The sequence below is a fragment of the Suillus subaureus genome (genome assembly GCF_016647635.1).
Source record: "Suillus subaureus strain MN1 chromosome Unknown BJ212scaffold_28, whole genome shotgun sequence".
In the NCBI taxonomy this organism is placed as follows: domain Eukaryota; kingdom Fungi; phylum Basidiomycota; class Agaricomycetes; order Boletales; family Suillaceae; genus Suillus; species Suillus subaureus.
The window spans coordinates 460,982-479,379 of record NW_024538584.1 but is presented as its reverse complement, the minus strand read 5'-3'; the positions used below and the strand labels follow the sequence as shown (position 1 = coordinate 479,379).

Sequence of the window (18,398 nt, the reverse complement as noted above, 5' to 3'; positions counted from 1 at the left end):
GACAGATAGCACGCACTGCATGGAGGGAGACTATGCGCCCACCTGAAAAAGTGCGTCCTGCACAACATGTCAAGGTAGTTATTGATACTGTTGTTGTCCATATCTCACTAACATCTTTGAAGATTGTTATCGAAGGTGAAACTCAAGTTGCTGAAGTCCTATACTTCACATGATTACCTGTTGAAGCTGGTATTGATGACAACGACAACCAAATTTGGGTCTGGAAGGATGTTGCCATCGTCTCAATGTTCTCACTCCCTGATAAAGACCTCCTTGATTTATCTTGCCATACTGTCAGCTCATGTCAACTTGAAGAGGATGACATTCGCATCATTGATCTCAAGTCTATTCTTAGTGTGGTCGGTATGATCCCACATAAACCAACTCTTCCGTCTGGTGTTACTGAGGATCATTATTTCATGGTAGAAAAGCCAGGCCTTGATATTGCAACGTTTGGTGTGCCATATGAAGGACATGCAGCTCAAGATGATCAGCTTGATGAACAAGAAGCAGAGGCTGGCAAGGATGATGGAGGTGCTTAGTGGAGAGACTTGTTATTGTTAATTTTACAGAGTCCAGTTTCATGTCCCTCAATAAAGTATTTCTCATTCATTATCAAACAATGCCTGCAGCTCTCGCTTCCACTGATGCACAACTGAAAAGCTATCATCAACACCCGCATGGTTATACCACTTTGAGTCTTCTTCATGTGTGACGTATTTCCAGTAAATTGAATCTGGAGGAGGGGGACTTGGAGTAGCGAAGAATGAGTGTGGATCGAGACATTCAAGACATGGTGGTATAGTGGTGCTTCCTGGAGTTGATGTGGCTGCTGGACTGTTTTCATCAGATTCTGGTTCAGTTGTTGAGCCTGAATCTGTGCACGGCCCTGAGGTAACTTGAAGAGGCACAATCTCTGTGTCAGATTCGGGCTCTGTAATCGAGCCAGTGCTGTCCACGATTGGGGTCTTCACCAGAGTGGTAGCCTGCACAGTGACATCTTCAGGTTCAGGCTCCATAATCGAGCCAGCGCTGTCCGCGATTGGGGTCTTCGCTGGTGTGGTAGCCTGCACAATGATATCTTCAGGTTCAGGCTCTGTGACCGAGCCAGCGCTGTCCATGATTGGGGTCTTCACCAGTGTGGTAGCCTGCACATCTTCGACAAAACTTTGATGTAAGATTAGACAGTGTTACAAAGTTATTGAATGGAATAGAGAAAAAAGCCTACAGGTCTGCAACCCAATTGTGGTTCTGTGTGCCTGGGTCAGACTCTAAAGCAGGCAGTAGAGTAGAAATCTGTTGTATCAAATAACGGAATCGAGGAGGATGTTGAATCCAGTATGTGGGATCAAGAAGCATGTTATCAGATGCTGTCAAATAGGGACTGCTACTGCTCTCTGTTATGCTTGGATCACTGAGGACAACATTGTCAAAGTCAATATCACAATTCATCTGCAAAAAGCGCAATAAAGGTAGGCTCATGATGGTACTGGAGTAGACACTGATGTTGTACTTTGCATATTTTTCATTGAAGTCCAAATATGTTTTGCTCACATGAACAATTCCGAGTCGTCAAACACACTCACCGCATCCCCAATAAATGTCTCTCTGCTACCACCATGTCCACCAGCAACATGGATTTTTCTTGTGGATCCACTGCTCGATACTCGCATGATTTCACGATCCCTTCTCTTCGTGCAAATGAACAATCTTCGAGTAGATTCAGACCACAGGCTCCCATGCCCCTATCTTCATCACTAGCTCAAGCTTCACCAGATTCATTCGATGATCCGCACACATTTGCAGGCTCTACTCCTTCTGGATTCTCTGGTGTGAGTTGCTTAATTTTTTGATACTGTCAGCTCCCAGATTATGTTCTAGGGCGCATATATGCACCAGGCCACACCAAATTTCATTACAGCACGGCAGGTGCATGCCCTTCAAGAACAGCTCTCTATATACCAAGCACAGCTCACGGAGACTCAACTCGAGTTAAGCAAGACTATTACCGAACGCGACACTATCAAGTCAGTCTTGTTCACCTATCATGATGACACTTAGATCACAGCCGTGTCTTATTTGTTCTAGGGCATCTTTTACTGAACTTATCAGTGTACTGCGACTCCCGGATTCCACTGACCCACTGAGTTTCAGTCTCGCAGACGACACATTAACAGGACACAACAAAGCCTGTCCTTCGAAAGACTCTCACCCGAAAATCTGTTTCTGGAGTCAAGCAGATTATGACAAATACATTGAGAATGCTGAGTCTGGGACTGGGACTCGGGGTAAAGCCCCTTGGCTAGAGCTCGAGGATGGTAGACCTGTCACAATCGAGCAACTCAAAGCAATTCGTAAGGTTCTGCGCGCAGCCTGGGCTGAATTGGTTGTTCAGAAATTGGCTCCACCCACCTGGTCAAGGATCTGTGCTACTGGCAAGAAGCTCGTATTCGATATCATGGTGAAACAGTTCCCACTATTCCTATTCGACCACTGCGGCTGGAAACTCGAGCTGCTTTGCATCACTGATTACTCATCCTGGCGGAAGAACAATCTTGGGACTGACAGAAACTGGAAGGACGTACCAGGGAAGCTCTCAGCCAAGGAAGAGCATATCGACGACTTGGATGAACTTGAGGTGTTGGAATTGAAACGCACTGAAGCCCGGGCTAAAGGAAATGGCAAGCGGCGCCTGTCTGACGACAGCAAAACCCTGGTCCGACAAGACCGTTTGAAGAAACCTAAATGTATGCATTTTTTTTCTCATAATTCCGATGCTCACATTACCACTAGTTGACTCAGCACTGTCTCCCCTGCTTCCCATTGAACTGAAAGGCATGTATTGTTCTTTCTTTCATTATCTTGCTAATATCAATACTGCTAGTCGACCCTGGTACTATATCACGACCTTTACTCTCGACTGATGCTATGCCCCTGCATCCAGATCAAGATTCTGAGCCTGGCACTAGCGCCAACATCTGTGTTCCTTCGCCCATTGATGATTGTCTTGCCCTCGAAAATACTCGCATCACGCCAACCTACCCACGCGATGCATCTGCCCCACCATTTGGAGTCCACTTACCGCAGCCCACTCCACAAGGCTCATCTCTTCCCAGATCGCCTTTACATCCGACCGTGTCTACTTCTGAAAATAAGACCTTGCCGACTTGTCACACACCAGGAACATCTCGGAACATACAACTTGAATGTGCCGACAAAGAGAATGAGATTATATTGCAGGATCCACTGTAAGTACCTCATACTGCATGCTCGTCCTTGCTAACTCCAATGCTATGAAAGGGCTGATATTTTCGGACCTAACGGAATCGCCAAGACAGTCCCTGCCCCAGCACTTAGCCCAATCAAGAAGACAAACGACGATGGACCAAGTGCATCTAACAACAAGTTAGCTGCAAAAGCGGACGGAAAGAAGAAGATGCGACCAGGTGCCGCGAAGAACGCTCGGTAAGTATTAGTATGCCTGTCTCTTAATGTTTTGCACTAACCTTTGTCATGCAGAAACTTATGCGCATGGCGTTGGCTGAAGCAGGTGAACGAGACGAGTGGAACAACCGAAGAATTCCGCATGTATTGGGCGGCACTCACGCCCGCACAGCAAGATGAGTACAAGGCCGACGCAGAGCGGTTGCAGAGCGCAGGGACGTGGACAAAGGGTTCTGATTGTGCCATCTGCAACGGCGCACTATACTAGTATGTTTTCCCCTGCATTGTATGTCTTTTTCATTGCCTATTGCTGTCCTGCCTGCATGTTTTCACCCTGCTTTCGTGCCCCCGCCCTGCGGTTTGCTATTTCTGACTGCACTGTAACATCCCATGTCATCCGATCCTGTCCGATGTCGTCACAATACATTGCATTTGCTTGACTATCATAAATATGCTTGAATCGGGTGAAATATGTAAACTACGGTGAAAATCAGATCCTGTCCGCCGTTGTCACAGTACATCCCATGTGCTTGACTATAGTAAATATGATTGAATCGGGTGAGATATGTAAATTACGATGAAAATCCGATATCATCACGGAAAACCCTGCCCCATCATGTAATATATGGGACGCACTTGAGTGGATTCTGTTTAGCTCGGGAAATTGCCTAGTCAAGAAGAATTTTTCAGATGTCGTCCGCTGGCGCCCGTTCCCATCATGTTGGGTTTTGACTGGGATTGATGCATGGTGGATGCGATATTGGTACGTACTAGCTGGCGTCAGGATGTGCAAGATATATCATATTGGTGCATGACAGCTTTTGTTAATGTGCCAGGTGTATACTAGCGAGATTAAGTGAGCCGCACATATTGAAGTTAGATGACCCGCCAGCCTCCGTCGACCCACCGTTACATTTCACGGATTATTCAAAGCACTGTCTATTTCTCACACATACTTGCAGCGGATGCTGTGGATATCGATATCAATCATAGCAAATAACGGCCGAGTCACTTGAACATACCCCCCACAGATATGAGATGTATCATGTGGGCTCTATTCAGATGCTGAAGCTGTCGCTAACATCATTGTTTCCATGCTCGCTTACGTTGATCAAGAGAGTCCTGTTGTGGGACGACGCCTAGCCTACGGGCAGCTCGGATGAAATAATTTGCAGTTTCGAGGCCACCATATCACAGGAGCATATCAAAACCTGGACCGAGGATATAAGTAATCCTTTGCATAAAGAGTTTGAAGAAACCATGCACACGTATTTACACTGTCTTCCTACCTTTTTTCAACAAGGCTCAGTATGGTAAGTTTCCTGCAATGAAAATATCATATGACTGGTCCGAATACGTCGTTTACGATTTGTGTCGTGACGTAAGAGCACTTACCAAGTATTCAGCTGTTTTGTTTTAGAAGGAACTTCCAGCTATAGCTATCTATCTTCGTTTATACTGGGGGAGACTACCTTGATCAACAGCGTGCGTTAGATTTTGCTTTTGTAAAGTAATTGAACCAAAACGCACTACAGACCAACATTCGAGACGAGCACACTTTCTACCACCCGTACTCCACCGCCTCTGTCACGTATCTTGCTGTTCTCTGTAGCGGTATTCCTTGCATCTCCTGTGACTATATCCCCGAGTACGCCTTCCACGTCCCCAAGTACACCTGCGATGCCTTTGCTCACTATCCAGACACGTCCACGCACGCTTCGTCGTGCTGCGCATAGGATCTTGTTTGGAAGTTCGACGGTTGCGAATCCTGTTTCGTCTGGCTAGAGTGAGATGGTTGCACTTTGGGAGTGCATTTCAGCTTGCTTGATTTCAATTTCGATGGTTTAGTGAGTAATATCTCGCAGACGCCTATCAAGTTCGATGCTTCATTTGACCCACCAAACTGGAGTCATCACTTCGCTTTCAAGTGGGTACCATCACCGCTCCTTCGTCATCGGTATCGTTCCTACCACCTCTCTTTCTGTCCACATCACTTGATCGTTCTTTCCTTGTGCAACAACCCCCTTCTTTGTACAACCTCCCACTTTCTTTGTACGACTGCCCTTGTCGCTACACACATTGATAGTGTTTTATGACAGGGAGTTGGATGCGACGCATGTATGTACTTTTGTCCTAACAATTTTAGTCACTTCAGAATATGATCCGTATTTGCAACGAACCAATCTTTGCCTGAGCAGAATGAGTCGACGAGGATCATGATGACATTGCAAGAATCTCCATATTACGAGTAAAAGTGAAGGTGGTGACACGAGACGGGAACAAATCAAGGCAGTGAGAAAGAAAATGTATGTGTAATATCGAGACAGTGTCGATGTTCACTTTGCCCTGCCCGACTTCTTACTTTGCCGACCCAGCGCTTCTCGTCGTGCGGCAAGGTAGCATGACCAGAGACCTGTGAAGATGTGGCCCGCTGCCTCATGCTCTGCAAGGACAGCTAGATCTGCAGTTTTCTATGCCTTGCGATAGGCCGCCCCGACGAACGGGACTCCAAATACTCGCCGGAATAATTCTTGTGGCTTATACATCACCCGCAAAATCTTGTTATCCATTTGGTAGAAACCGGCAATCATATCGACAGTGTACATCCCACGCGGCCAAACCTGGCGTCTTGAATCAGAGTCGTACTGTGGGACTGGAACAAGAGTGACAGCGGGGGAGTATCTGGTTGATGGTACACGTGCACATGAGGCAGGGAGTGGCATTGCAACAGACTGATCTGATGATAGTGCCAGTATTGACGACGAAGACGATGTGGCAGTTATCGAGGACACTGATAATGGTGCATTAGGGCTGAGAGGAGTGGGCGAGAGCGAGATGGTGTGGCGGCTGTCAAAGTCAACCTCGACAACATCATCCCAGTCACTCGCGTGTTGAGTGTTCGGTGGAGAGGAGTGGGCGAGATGGCGCGGTGACCATCAAAGTCAGCCTCAAGGGCGATCCGTGGCTGTGGAGTGCTGATCTCGATCTCACAGCTCTCTTCGCGTTTCTGCTTTGCTGTAGGGGATTCCGAGGCGTTCTGGATAGCCAAATTAGGGATGGACTGTACAGACAGAATAAACAGGATGGACGGTCATTTCCAATTTTCTGGTATATTCAATTTAGCTGTGTGCTCAAAGTCTGGACCGAATGTTGCTGAACGCGTTCAGGAAGTTCGGTTCAACCTTTCACGCCAGGTGTTGCGTACCCTGTCGCTGGAAGATGGTGTCATATACGTGGTGTGCGACGAGTGCTTTGAGTTTGAAGGAGCAGTGGATATGTACCTGTCTGGTTGATGAGTGAGTATTCATACCTACCCCTCGTTCATATCTCGTGAAGGATAACCCACTAAGCACGATTGAGGTATGTCAGAAGCGATTCCAGGAGTGCCTCAATGTGAACACGGTCACGGTGAATCAATAACCTGACGAATCCCTAAAAATGCCATGTATGTCACTTCAAACCACGCACACATCTCAACGTCGACAAACTGTCTGATCTGCTCTTCCTTATTAGTTTTCTCAGTGGGCCGATCGTCAAACAATTGTATGCGGGAGGGGATGATTATAGGATGTGTTTAGCGTGGTCACTCCGTCATGGTCGAGTCCATCCCAGTGCCAGCGCGTGAAAATGGAGAGTCGGAGTCTGATCTTTTACAGCTTTCCGCGCTAGTAGTCACTGCATTACGATTTCACCAAGTTAACTGCTACCTGCTACTTTGATCCCATCAATATCCTTGGATACATAGTATTCCCTTTCTACTTCAGAATTCATGCTGAAACACTTACTTCGATCGATCAGATATTATCCCTCTTCGGCGATGTAAGCGCTGGATTGTGGTATATTAAGCACGAATGCGATCGTTATACGTCCACTAAGTTCTCCCGCTCATTCACTCCCATCCTCTAACAGTATGACCCTAGTCTCGAATGATCCCAGTTGGTGGCCACTCCTCAATGCGAGCCTTATTAGCAGCTATTTTATTGGTTCGTTCAGAGCCAGCCGCATGATGATGTGATGTCGATCTAACTTTTGGCTACGGTTACACAGTTGCTGCCTCTGTTGGCCTAATGTACGATTGGGGTGAGCATAACCGAGTATGAAAAAACTGTTGATATCCTTATGGTATTTCCAGCACTTACGTTCGGACAAGAGGTAGGTCGATCCATTACTGGGGCAGTCAACTCACTTAGAATTGTGTTATAGATTGAATTGATCTGGGTGAGCGGACTCCCACATTTAGCAAAAGAACAATGTGAAAATACAACTTGTTCATGGTAGAGGCAACGCTGGTCCCTAATGACTTTTCTCTATCTCAGTGTATGTACCTTGTGTTTCAGTATTTATGCTTAGCAAGTCTAAAACTGTTTTGCTGACTATTCTAGGTGCGCTATACTGGAATAGGATATGCTGTGTACGTTTGAAAGTTTAAGCCATTGAGGTTGCGCTCATTACCCTTCTCTCATAATCAGGATCAACATCTTGAGTATGTCTCCTCGCATAGACTCAGTTTCTTGCTTGTGACGGGCAGCATACAGCAAACGTGAATGTTCCAACAATTTCGACGACAGCCGCAGTGAGTGTTCCCACTGGTGCTTTCCATTTCCCTTAAACAACCGAACTACCATTGCAGAGGTGAGTGAGATTCTCGAACTCGTTGGTTTAACATAACGACTCCAACAGTTGTGAGTTTGTTTCAATCCTGTGATCTCCGAAGCTGATAACTAATGTTGCTGGATTTGTCAGGCCTTATCATAACTAACGCACTTAATTGGACGGGTGATGTTGTAGATGTGATACTGGGCGGTGAGCTATACACCTCCGTGATATTGAATTAACTGAAGAATCATGCCAGTCATCATGATCGTTCGGTTACATGCTATGTATCAGCGGTCCAGAAAAATGCTGATATTTCTCGTTGTAATCTTTGTGGCCATCAGAATCGCCAGCGCAGTAATCGTTGTTTTGAAGATGGTGCAGATGTATGCAGGTAGGTTTAATTATGTATAAAGTGTTTAAGTGCGTTAGGCCCATTGACAAATACCAGAGGAATTCATTCTCTCCGGCACCTATCTGTGCATGATTGGCTATCATGATACAGGAGAATTCCTACTTTTGGATGCCATTACTTGGACACTTGCTACTGTATGGGAGGTCCTTGCACTGTGTCTCGCGGGCTGGATTGCTGTAAAGCACTTCCGTGAACTACGACAACACTCAACAGGTAGTATTATTGGGGACTGTTCGTTAATGAAAACTCACGTCAGTTACTTCGTGAGGTGAGCTCATAGCATGAATGTGGTTCTTTGTTTTGCTGAAGTTCTGTACGCGCAAGCTTCATTGCAGTCTCTTGTTTTGAGCTCAGTTATTTGTCTCCGACGCTCTCTGCGGTATGCCGACATGTTATCTCTGCACGCGGTCATGATTCATCATTTATACAGAACTTTTACCTCCTGGAATCTCAGATTTATGCTGGTTTCGCTCAAATCTTCCTATTTGCGCAGATGTTTGTGCTGGGACCACGTCTCATTCTTAGCATTCGAGAATTTCATGCTGAGCTTGTGGCCGACTCTGACGCGGCGACCGCTATGACTTCAATTGCTTTCAAGGAGCGTGTCCACGTGACAAGTAACAGTAGTGTGTAGCCCGGGAGATGCTCGATATGATTTACAATCAGCAGATAGCCTGTAGGGAGCTGGAGAATCTGTTTGTTATTAAGTTTTGTCGCGGTACTCTATATAAGTTATTTTATGTTGAAACACATGGTTGAAAGAGAGATAACCCTAGGACAATGTTTCTACTAGCGCTAACTGTCTTGCACCCTCGTTTTCTCATTAATATTTGCTAGCAATTCATGCCCCTGGTAGTGTTCCGTGGAAATCTGCATAGTCATTCACCTGTTGATAGCATGACTCAAGGCCACGGCTACTGGTAGAAACAACCAAGAGCGTGTCATTGTAATCATTGTTTAGTGTCATCACTTATGTGGGTACGTACTCAGCTACGGTTACAATGAGAGCAGACACGTGAACGCGTGCGGAGGACGGCGAATCCAGACAAGCTTCCCGAGCATCCGACTCGGAGTAGTCACTTTCCAATGGAGTATGAGTAGCGCTGTATTTCTGCAGTCCCCGTGCTGCTTTTGGGCGTTTTGTGTTTGAAGAGTTCGCCTGAAAGCTGGAGGCACCTGCACTTGAATTCAAGGGCCTGTGGTAGTGCCCTGACAAGATCTCGCCAGTCGCTGACAGGTTAGTGGCTGAGGAAGTGTCCGAGTCTTCAAGAAGGTATTCACGCAATCTCAAGCATCTGCAGGATCTCTAGAACATGTGAAAGTACATCAAATAAGTAAGAGCAGACAACATGTGTGAGGTTTGTAACGTCAGACAAGCTCCAAACGTCACGTCCAAGTATGTAGCCCCTTCTGGGCGAAGTTTCAAGCAGGAGCAGTATGACGTTCTACAGCCTCTCGTGCGGCTTCTGCCCAATCCTGCTCGTACACACCAAGCTCAACTCCTAGTATAGTCTTATTGAATGTCATCAGAGTCAGTCCATGAGGTTGGCGAATGTGCGACTCCCAGCCCTCTGGGAGTCGCTCATGATGAAGGAAGCTATGAAGGTGGTCTACACGACCTCCAAAGACAGTGACTAGGGTTGCTGCACTAACGGAACGTTCAAAAGTGCGCTTGAAAATGGATGATGCAATAACGTACTTCGTGCTCCCAAAGATCCTGTGGAGAAAGTTGAGAGAGAACTCCTTATTTACTGCACGCGCGATTGCACGTCGCTTGCCGAGCATCCTGGAGAGATCTTTGGTGGTGATGAGATCATTGCCGTCCTCGTCCTTGCCGGTCGCTGCTGCAAGTAACTCCTCAATTAAAGGTACGTGTTTTATCGATTGGTCTGGTTGAAAAGCAGCGTCAAGGCCTGAAGACAAATCAGGTCAGATAATTTACAAGAACAAGCAGTGAAAATTGCTCACGTAAGAGAGAGGCGTCATGTTCAATACCATTGTGCAGGTCGAGTTCTTCCAAATCAAATGTATCTTCACTGTAGCTTTTCTTCAGCATGCGAGCGGCAAAGTGCGGCACAAATGAGCAGAAGGTAGAACTGAAGTTGTATGTTGCCCGGATATGGTGGCCAACCTCGACAAACGAGATCTCGCGGCCACTGCGTGAGATGATGCCTGGGTTTTAATGTTGTTACACCATCACTGCCACCTACGCTCAAGCACAGAGACTGGCAGGCTCACCATGGTTGGCCATCGCATTGAGTGCAGGGCAAGAGCAGCGGGAGTCGGTCCCCTTGGGAGGCCTATACTCGGGCCAGTACCCTCCATAGCCTGGGTGGCCTTCGGGGGTGACATGTCTGATGCGGCGGTTCCTCCTCACGAGATTGGAGAGCGTAACGAGAACATCCCAAGATAAGATCCCGATATCGAAGAAAAGACGGGACACGCCGGAGAAGAAGCCCATTTTACTTTCCTTAGGTCAATGATGGGTATGTCAAAGGTCATAAACCGGGGATGGATAGGTATGCTTCACTATGAAGCTTAAGTATATATGCGGGATCCGAATAACGTACCTAGTGTCACAGGACTGACAGGTATCCCCGACACCATATGTGTATATCGAACCATATGCACTGATGTAGGAGGGCTCAGGTGGGCAAACTTCCCGAAGGAACCAAAGGGAAGTGTCAGTCATTGCTTCTAAAATTGATAGTCTGACTGGGGCATAGGCTTCATCGAGCTCAGTCCGACTCGAAGACTCAAATTGTAATCTTGGACGTTTGATAGCTTGAATCATCGACACGGCTCTCAGCGCCTGCTTGTCCGACTACATACGAGGGCCAGAGGGACCCCGGTGTGTCGGGTTTGTGGAGTTTTCTGAACCTGAGTTCGAACTGACAGTGACAGGTCTCCTCATCAAGAAATGGCACGTACAGTACTCCGACGTGTGAGTGTCTCTTCAAGCTTCAAGTTCCAGGCCTTGAGTAAATGAAAAGTCACGTGATGTCGGTGTGCGCTCGGTTTTCTCGGTTCTTTCAAGCGTCGGTAATGAGCATGGCAGCAGCAAAATGCACGCCAGGGCTTGCTTCCACGTCGTACAAGCTCCCTTCTGTTACTTCAACATTGCGACATAAAGGGCACCGTAATGCCCGCTGCTTCTCATCCACGTGTCAACGAGCAGCCCACTCGCGCGATCACTATGCGACCCTTGGAGTCCCAATCACAGCGACGAAGGCTCAAATTAAGGCATGGGTCATTTTCTTTGTGAAAGGAATTATCCCTCACAAACTCATCACAGACACACTTTTACCAAGTGAGTCGTTCTCATTGGTAGCACCGGGTGGCTGCTGATGGACCACGCCGACTCTTAGCTTAGCAAGAAATACCATCCTGATGTGAGCCAGGACAGTACGGCACGGGGAAAATTTCACGCAGTGAGTGAAGCCTACGCAGTGCTCGGGGACGATCGGAAGCGGTACGTCTCAAAGCGCTCATCCGATATGCCGACCTGATGACTTGATGGCAGGCGAGCGTACGATCGTAGTATCCACCACGCATCACCGTCACAACCATCCTCTCAACACCCACAAGCAACTACAACACGTCCATCCAACCAATCAGGGTCACGTAATGCGTGGCAAAATAATCCACGTCAACATCAGCACCGCGACCCCAAGTCCAGCCATGCGCATGACCCAAACGCAACTTATGATCACCCATGGGAGCGTGCTCGTGCCGGCAAATACACGTATTATCGACCTCCCCCGGATGCTCATTCGCGCACATCCTATACATGGTCGCACACAAATCCGTTTTCTAGCCCACACGTCCAACGAGCGACTGGTCGTATGTCTGCATATCCACCACCAGGAACAGGCCCGTCTAGTGGTAGTAATGAAGATGTGACTAAAGGAGGACCACGACCGGAAAGAACGCAAACGGATGAGGACATAGCTGCAGCGGAGAGTGTTATAGGGCGTGTGTTTGCGGTGTCTGGACTTTTAACTTGCATGTTAGTGATAGCCCAGTTTGCGGGTGCACCGTGGGGCAGTGCGCATGCATGAATTCATGCATTGTAGAACTGCGTCGAAACTCGTGGTCAGTTGAAAGCCTAATGCTACATCAATTGTTCCGCGATGACCTGATACATACATTAACTGCCTGTCTACGCCATCTTCCTTGCGCGGGTATGTAACTCGTATCTACTGTCCATCGGTGCAGGCATCAGTAGTTTGTGATGTAGGGTCTTCTATGCGTCCCTGTGATGCACCGCTTTCACTCTCACTGTTGTCTTGCAGTAATTGCACCAGCAAGGCCCTGGTATATCCAAGTAAGCTCCCGACTCCCCGATCGACAAGTACCACTGTGAATACCACAGAGAATGCAATTATTACTTTCAGTTTGAATTCGCTTAACCGAACTTTAGTCTCATTTTCTTCTGGTCTGTCATGAGGCATGGCTTTCTGGGGAGAGGACGAAGCTGCTTGAGCTTTCAACTTCTCCTTCTCCCTCTCTCGCGTGATCTTGTTCATTGCCGTCCAGTATCCAGCAGGCGGGCGATATAACGTCGTCGATGAGCCTGACTTTACTGGATCCCAGAAAGTGGGATCAAGCGGCCGGGGTGAAGACGAGGGCACTTGCCCCTCTCGCAGTCCCGTGATAAGAGCAGAATGCAACTGCTCGTATTGATCGTATTTCCGTCTGCGATGACATTCAGAACCAGTACACCGTCATAGTTCTCCGAGTCTCAAAAAATGGGGCGCACCGGGTCTTTTTCTTTCCAAGTACAGCATAAGCCTCCGTAACCTTTTTGAAAATTTCGGGAGAACTTGAATCTTGAGAGACGTCAGGATGGTGTTTCTTGCTCAGCTACACGCGCGTCACTTCAACGATATGCATCGACTATGACCAAACCACACCTCGTAATACCTTTGCTGTAGCACCATATCAGTCACTAGAACGAACCAATAACGAAGAACGAAAACTGACTTTGATTTGGTCCTGCGAAGCATCTCTCCATAACCCAAGTGCGGTATAGTGAACCCACCGATTCGTCCCGCTTCCTGAACTTTGGGTAGGCTTGGATGGTGTAGTATCTCTATGCGAATGTATCCATGATGAAAATCCAAGTACAAGAGTGTGAATCCATGACGGTTTGCCATCATCGTGTTTTGGACTTTCGGTGGCGTAGTAGTGTTTGGAATGCGGTAGTGCGATGTTCTTGTTCCGTGATGACCATGGGAAGAGATTGAGAAACGGAAGAGAGGGTGGAGACCCTCTGGGTCTCATCGATTGAAGGCTAGAGCAGGCAGTTGAACTTCTTGACGTTCAAGTCGGTCGTTGGAACATTTAACGAAATTACTTTGTTAGCAGCTTCAACACGTGCTTATTGAATTCCGACTCTATCTTCGTTCCACCACTGCAGGAGACTGCATGCTCTTATATGATGGGATCTACATGAATGCTGTTGGACCATTGTCAAAATAGATATCTAAACTATTCATCCTGTGTCTGATGCTAAGCCTGTGCTGCCAAGCTTGCATTATTACATACTTAAAATGATGGCCCGATAATTTCAAATACACAATTGATGTAGGTCCCTTCCCTCTCATACTTCGCCTCAACTACTCCTCAACTACTATTCACAATGAGCAAAGGCAATTCATCGAGGGATTCAACTCAAGAAACCCACACATCTAGCGAAGCAACAGCTCGTGAAAGCTCGGTACGTGCCTTATGAGGATCGCTTAGTTGTTCACTTCAAAACACTGACATCGACGCATCCTTCGTCTAGCACCAACCCCGTGGCAAATTCCGTCAGTTTCTGGGGGAGGTCAAGGGCCGTGTTAAGGATGGTGTGCACAACTTGAGAACCTCTGTAAGTGCATGAACATGCATAATGAATGTCCTGGAATACGACTAAGATTGCCATAAGCGCTCGAAGGATTCCCGCAGTCGTGAGCCTAATGTCTATCATGAACGTGCTTCATCGATCCCGAATATTGGGGTAGGTTCTCATGCCTGCCCTCCACTCTCTGCGCTCTTCCTGAATTCTGGTGGTTGCACAGGTTCAGGTTGCTCCGTCCGGTGTAGAAGTAGAGGCTGATACCCAATCCGCACTTCAGGATGCACGGCGGGCTGCACGACGCATGCATCCACTTTTTGGACCTGTGATAACTGTGGCTTCTGTTGGCCAAGACTCACAAGCGGATCTCGACGCTGCTGGCGGTTTCCAGGACACATATCTCCAACCCCTCAGGATATTCGACGATGTTATCGGGAAGATCGCAGATGTATGGACCCTCCTCACTATCGGAACCGAACTAAACCCGTTCCACAGGTACATCCATATGCAAAGATGGCACTGGGCGTGTTATCTTGTGCAGCCAAAGTATGTTTTCTTCTTGTCTCTTCCTATCTCCCACTGCTCAGCAATCATTTGTGCAGATTATTCTAGCTCAAGCGGATCGCGACGCAGCGGTACTCAAACTTCTCAAGAAGTTGTGTCAAGTTTACAGCTTTATGATACAAGATCAGATGCTTGGCCAAATCTCGTCGATGCGCGTTATCCTTGGACAGATCTCTCAGCAGACCCTTGAATGTGCTCAATTTATCAAAAATTATTCGGAGACCAAGAACTTTTGTAAGTCTTAACAAGTTGTTGCGCTCTGCACCGGCTCAAGTTTCTACAGGGAAGAGAGTCGGAAAGAACCTCATCTCGGAAACGAACGATATGATCCAACAGTACAGTGACGTGTTGGATATGCTCATGCAAAACTTTCGGGACCAAGTCACTCGTGATGTAGCCATACACGTCCACCGTACGGGTAAGGGTTTGGACGTACTCGTGATTTGACATATACTCATACCTTTTCAGGAGAAATACTAGATCTCAGTGGTATGACTTATGCAGCGGGCGCAGGCTTAGATACAAGGAAACAATGCCTTCAAGGGACGCGCACGGAAATCCTTTCTCAGATCACGGAATGGGTCAACAGCACTGGCGACAACATTCCGCGCGTGCTGTGGCTATCTGGCCCTGCAGGCAAGGGCAAATCGGCCATCGCCCACACGATTGCTAAGTGGTTCGAAGACGTAGGGGGGCTTGGTTCATGTTACTCTTTTGACCGCCAACGAGAAGCAGATCGTCGCCATGAAAAGATCTTTTCCACGATCGCGCGCGACCTGGCTGATCGTGATCCAGAGATGAGGCGGGCATTAGCAGATGCAGTTCAGACCGCGAATTCGCTCAAGAATACGGCGGATATCACCCAGCAGTGGCAGAAACTTCTTATCGAACCACTGGGAAAGTCATCTGGGTCAACTGCGGGACCCATCGTGATCGTGATCGTGATCGACGCAATAGACGAGAGTGGTGGAATAGAGACACGGAGAGACCTCCTCCGTATCCTAGCCGGCAAACATCAAAACCCCGCCGTTCCCAAAATCACAGACCTCCCAGACAACTTCCGCTTCATCGTTACCTCTCGCCCGCTTGATGACATCAAAGACAAGTTTCGTGGTGTTCAGCATATTCGACAGATGTCGATGGATGATATTCCGCCAGCAGATGCAAAGCGAGACATCCATGCCTATGTATCCAAGGAGTTGGAAGGGCTGGATTTCCAGGACAGGGAGTTCGCAGTCCTCGCTGAGAAAGCTGATGGACTTTTCGAGTGGGCGCGTCTCGCCTGTGCATACATCAAAGAGTCCGATATGGGGCTATCTCCATTTGATTGCTACAATGCTGTGGTGTCGCGCGACCCTGCTGAGAGAAGTGCGCTGTTGCATGACATGTATCACCTCATTTTAGCAGATATCATGAACGGGCATACATCTGCGCATCCGCCGAAATTGCGTTTGACGAAGCTAGCGACATTCCGCTCAGTGATGGGACAAATACTAGGCACAGCTGAACCCCTTCCTTTAGCTTCCCTGAATGTCATGAGGTCACATTTTCCAAAGGAAGAGGACCATTTCGATGTGGAGCTTGTGGTAAAAAGCATGGGCTCCCTCCTCAGCGGGACCACCAACCCAGATTCCCCAATCCGACCCCTTCACGCATCCTTCCATGATTTCTTGACAGACAAACCATCCAGCGGCGAGTTTTTCATCGACCTGTCAAAGGCGCAATGCGACCTTGCATTCGCATCACTTCGAGTGATGGAACACGGTCTTCACTTCAATATCTGTGATTTAAAGTCATCATATCTGCCTAATAGCGAAGATCCTGGGCTGCAAGAACGAGTCCAAAAACGCATCCCCCCACATCTGTCATACTCCTCTCGATTTTGGACGTCGCACGTACGGACCACAGCTTTCGACATGGAGCTCGCGAAAGAAGTGAAATTGTTATTCGACCACGAGCGGCTGTTTTTCTGGCTCGAGTCACTCGCCCTGATTAATGCGCTCAGCGGTGCAGTTGCTGCCCTCCCGCCCATTGCCCAGTGGCTGAAGGTAAGCATACTGCGACTAGGTGTCAGATAAAGCTCTTACGCACAACCACAGGGCCATTCCGAATTCAAAGATGTCGCATCGACTGCAATGGACGTACAGAGGTTCATTCAAGTCTTTGGCAGCATCATTTTACACAGCACGCCACATCTGTATGTATCAGCACTCCCATTCTCACCTGCCAACTCTCCGCTATCTGGAAAGTTTTCTGCACGATTTCCAAATATTCTTCGTGTAGCGTTTGGACGTGACATGAACTGGCCGGCTGTTCAGACCGTCCTCAGAGGGCACACAAAACCAGTTACTTCGGTCTCGTTCTCGCCGGACGGCACCCGCATCGTTACTGGTTCAAGGGATGAGACTGTTCGATTGTGGGATGCAGGGACGGGGGAGCCAGTCGGTGAGCCCTTGCGGGGGCACACTGACAGAATTACTTCGGTCTCATTCTCGCCGGATGGAACCCGCATCGTAACTGGTTCTTGGGATAACACTATTCGGCTGTGGGATGCTGCGACGGGGCAGCCAGTCGGCGAGCCCATGCGGGGGCATACTTCCTTTGTTAACTCAGTCTCGTTCTCACCAGACGGCACTCGCATCGTTACTGGTTCTTGGGATAACACTGTTCGTCTGTGGAACGCAGTGACGGGGAAGCCAGCCAGTGAGCCCTTGCGGGGGCACACTAAATCAGTTTACTCGGTCTCATTCTCGCCGGACGGCACTCGTATCATCAGTGGTTCTTTGGATAGCACTGTTCGGCTGTGGGATGCAGGGACAGGGAAGCCAGTCGGTGAGCCCTTGCGAGGGCACACTTCTTCAGTTAACTCGGTCTCGTTCTCGCCGGACGGCACTAGCATCGTCACTGGTTCTTCAGATAAGACCATTCGGTTGTGGGATGCAGCGATAGGGAAGCCGGTCGGTAAACCCTTGCGAGGCCACACCTCTTTTGTTAACTCGGTCTCGTTCTCGCCAGACGGCACTCGCATTATCTCTGGTTCTTTGGATAGCACCGTTCGGCTGTGGGATGCTGTGACAGGACAGCCAGTCGGTGAGCCCTTGCGGGAGCACACTGATTCAGTTTACTCGGTCTCATTCTCACCTGACGGCACTCGCATCGTCACTGGATCTTGGGATAACACCGTTCGGCTGTGGGATGCAGTGATGGGGCAGCCAGTCGGTGGGCCCTTTCAGGGACATACTTCTTCAGTTATCTCGGTCTCGTTCTCGCCAGATAGCACCCGCATCGTCACTGGTTCGGCAGATAAGACTGTTCGGTTGTGGGATGCTGTGACGGGGCAGTCAGTCGGTGGGCCCTTGCGGTGGCACACTCATCCAGTCAACTCGGTCTCGTTCTCGCCGGACGGCACTCGCATCGTCACTGCTTCAAGGGATGAGAGTGTTTTGCTGTGGGATGCTGCGACGAGGCAGCCAGTCGGTGAGCCCTTGTGGGGGCATTATGCTTCAGTTAGCGCGGCCTCGTTCTCGCCAGACGGCACTC

At 48.4% G+C, this 18,398-nt stretch overlaps 6 protein-coding genes across 6 annotated transcripts; 3 read left to right on the top strand and 3 right to left on the bottom strand.

The window, feature by feature from the left end:
• Positions 1-221: 221 nt before the first annotated feature.
• Positions 222-455, top strand: BJ212DRAFT_1211907 (uncharacterized protein; the record flags this gene model as incomplete). Its single annotated transcript, XM_041329246.1, has 1 exon — positions 222-455. A coding segment is annotated over one exon (234 nt), but the record flags the coding sequence as incomplete, so codon positions are not given.
• A 160-nt stretch (positions 456-615) lies between these two features.
• BJ212DRAFT_1301868 (uncharacterized protein) lies at positions 616-1,359 on the bottom strand (the record flags this gene model as incomplete). Its single annotated transcript, XM_041333187.1, has 3 exons — positions 616-655; positions 691-1,167; positions 1,229-1,359. The coding sequence occupies 3 exons, from the start codon at positions 1,357-1,359 to the stop codon at positions 616-618; spliced, it is 648 nt and encodes a 215-aa protein (XP_041190282.1).
• A 255-nt stretch (positions 1,360-1,614) lies between these two features.
• Positions 1,615-3,885, top strand: BJ212DRAFT_1373696 (uncharacterized protein). The gene is made up of 6 exons (XM_041336373.1): positions 1,615-2,027; positions 2,089-2,747; positions 2,794-2,835; positions 2,885-3,248; positions 3,301-3,465; positions 3,520-3,885. Exons 1-6 carry the CDS (start codon positions 1,891-1,893, stop codon positions 3,710-3,712), a joined length of 1,560 nt encoding a protein of 519 aa, XP_041190281.1. The 5' UTR covers positions 1,615-1,890; the 3' UTR covers positions 3,713-3,885.
• Positions 3,886-9,742: 5,857 nt separating this feature from the next.
• Positions 9,743-11,404, bottom strand: BJ212DRAFT_1373667 (Chloroperoxidase). Its single transcript, XM_041336372.1, has 5 exons — positions 11,384-11,404; positions 10,691-11,332; positions 10,421-10,624; positions 10,152-10,365; positions 9,743-10,100 (listed from the first exon to the last, which is right to left on the bottom strand). The coding sequence occupies exons 2-5, from the start codon at positions 10,911-10,913 to the stop codon at positions 9,875-9,877; spliced, it is 867 nt and encodes a 288-aa protein (XP_041190280.1). The 5' UTR covers positions 10,914-11,332; positions 11,384-11,404; the 3' UTR covers positions 9,743-9,874.
• Positions 11,405-11,497: 93 nt separating this feature from the next.
• BJ212DRAFT_1483566 (uncharacterized protein) lies at positions 11,498-12,513 on the top strand (the record flags this gene model as incomplete). The annotated part of the gene is made up of 4 exons (XM_041340636.1): positions 11,498-11,701; positions 11,748-11,762; positions 11,821-11,924; positions 11,976-12,513. 4 exons carry the CDS (start codon positions 11,498-11,500, stop codon positions 12,511-12,513), a joined length of 861 nt encoding a protein of 286 aa, XP_041190279.1.
• A 138-nt stretch (positions 12,514-12,651) lies between these two features.
• On the bottom strand, positions 12,652-13,738 carry BJ212DRAFT_1483565 (uncharacterized protein; the record flags this gene model as incomplete). Its single annotated transcript, XM_041340635.1, has 4 exons — positions 12,652-13,150; positions 13,215-13,318; positions 13,369-13,383; positions 13,439-13,738. The coding sequence occupies 4 exons, from the start codon at positions 13,736-13,738 to the stop codon at positions 12,652-12,654; spliced, it is 918 nt and encodes a 305-aa protein (XP_041190278.1).
• Between the last annotated feature and the right edge of the window lie 4,660 nt (positions 13,739-18,398).

What these genes read in the sequence shown, in the direction of transcription:
- BJ212DRAFT_1373696 (XM_041336373.1), top strand. Translation starts at nt 1,891, where the DNA reads ATGCACCAGGCCACACCAAATTTCATTACAGCACGGCAGGTGCATGCC. An exon ending in ACCGAACGCGACACTATCAA is followed by an intron (nt 2,028 to 2,088) that starts GTCAGTCTTGTT and finishes TATTTGTTCTAG; the next exon opens with GGCATCTTTTACTGAACTTA. An exon ending in GCTTCCCATTGAACTGAAAG is followed by an intron (nt 2,836 to 2,884) that starts GCATGTATTGTT and finishes CAATACTGCTAG; the next exon opens with TCGACCCTGGTACTATATCA.
- BJ212DRAFT_1373667 (XM_041336372.1), bottom strand. Translation starts at nt 10,913, where the DNA reads ATGGGCTTCTTCTCCGGCGTGTCCCGTCTTTTCTTCGATATCGGGATC. An exon ending in CAATGCGATGGCCAACCATG is followed by an intron (nt 10,625 to 10,690) that starts GTGAGCCTGCCA and finishes ATTAAAACCCAG; the next exon opens with GCATCATCTCACGCAGTGGC. An exon ending in ACATGACGCCTCTCTCTTAC is followed by an intron (nt 10,366 to 10,420) that starts GTGAGCAATTTT and finishes ATTTGTCTTCAG; the next exon opens with GCCTTGACGCTGCTTTTCAA.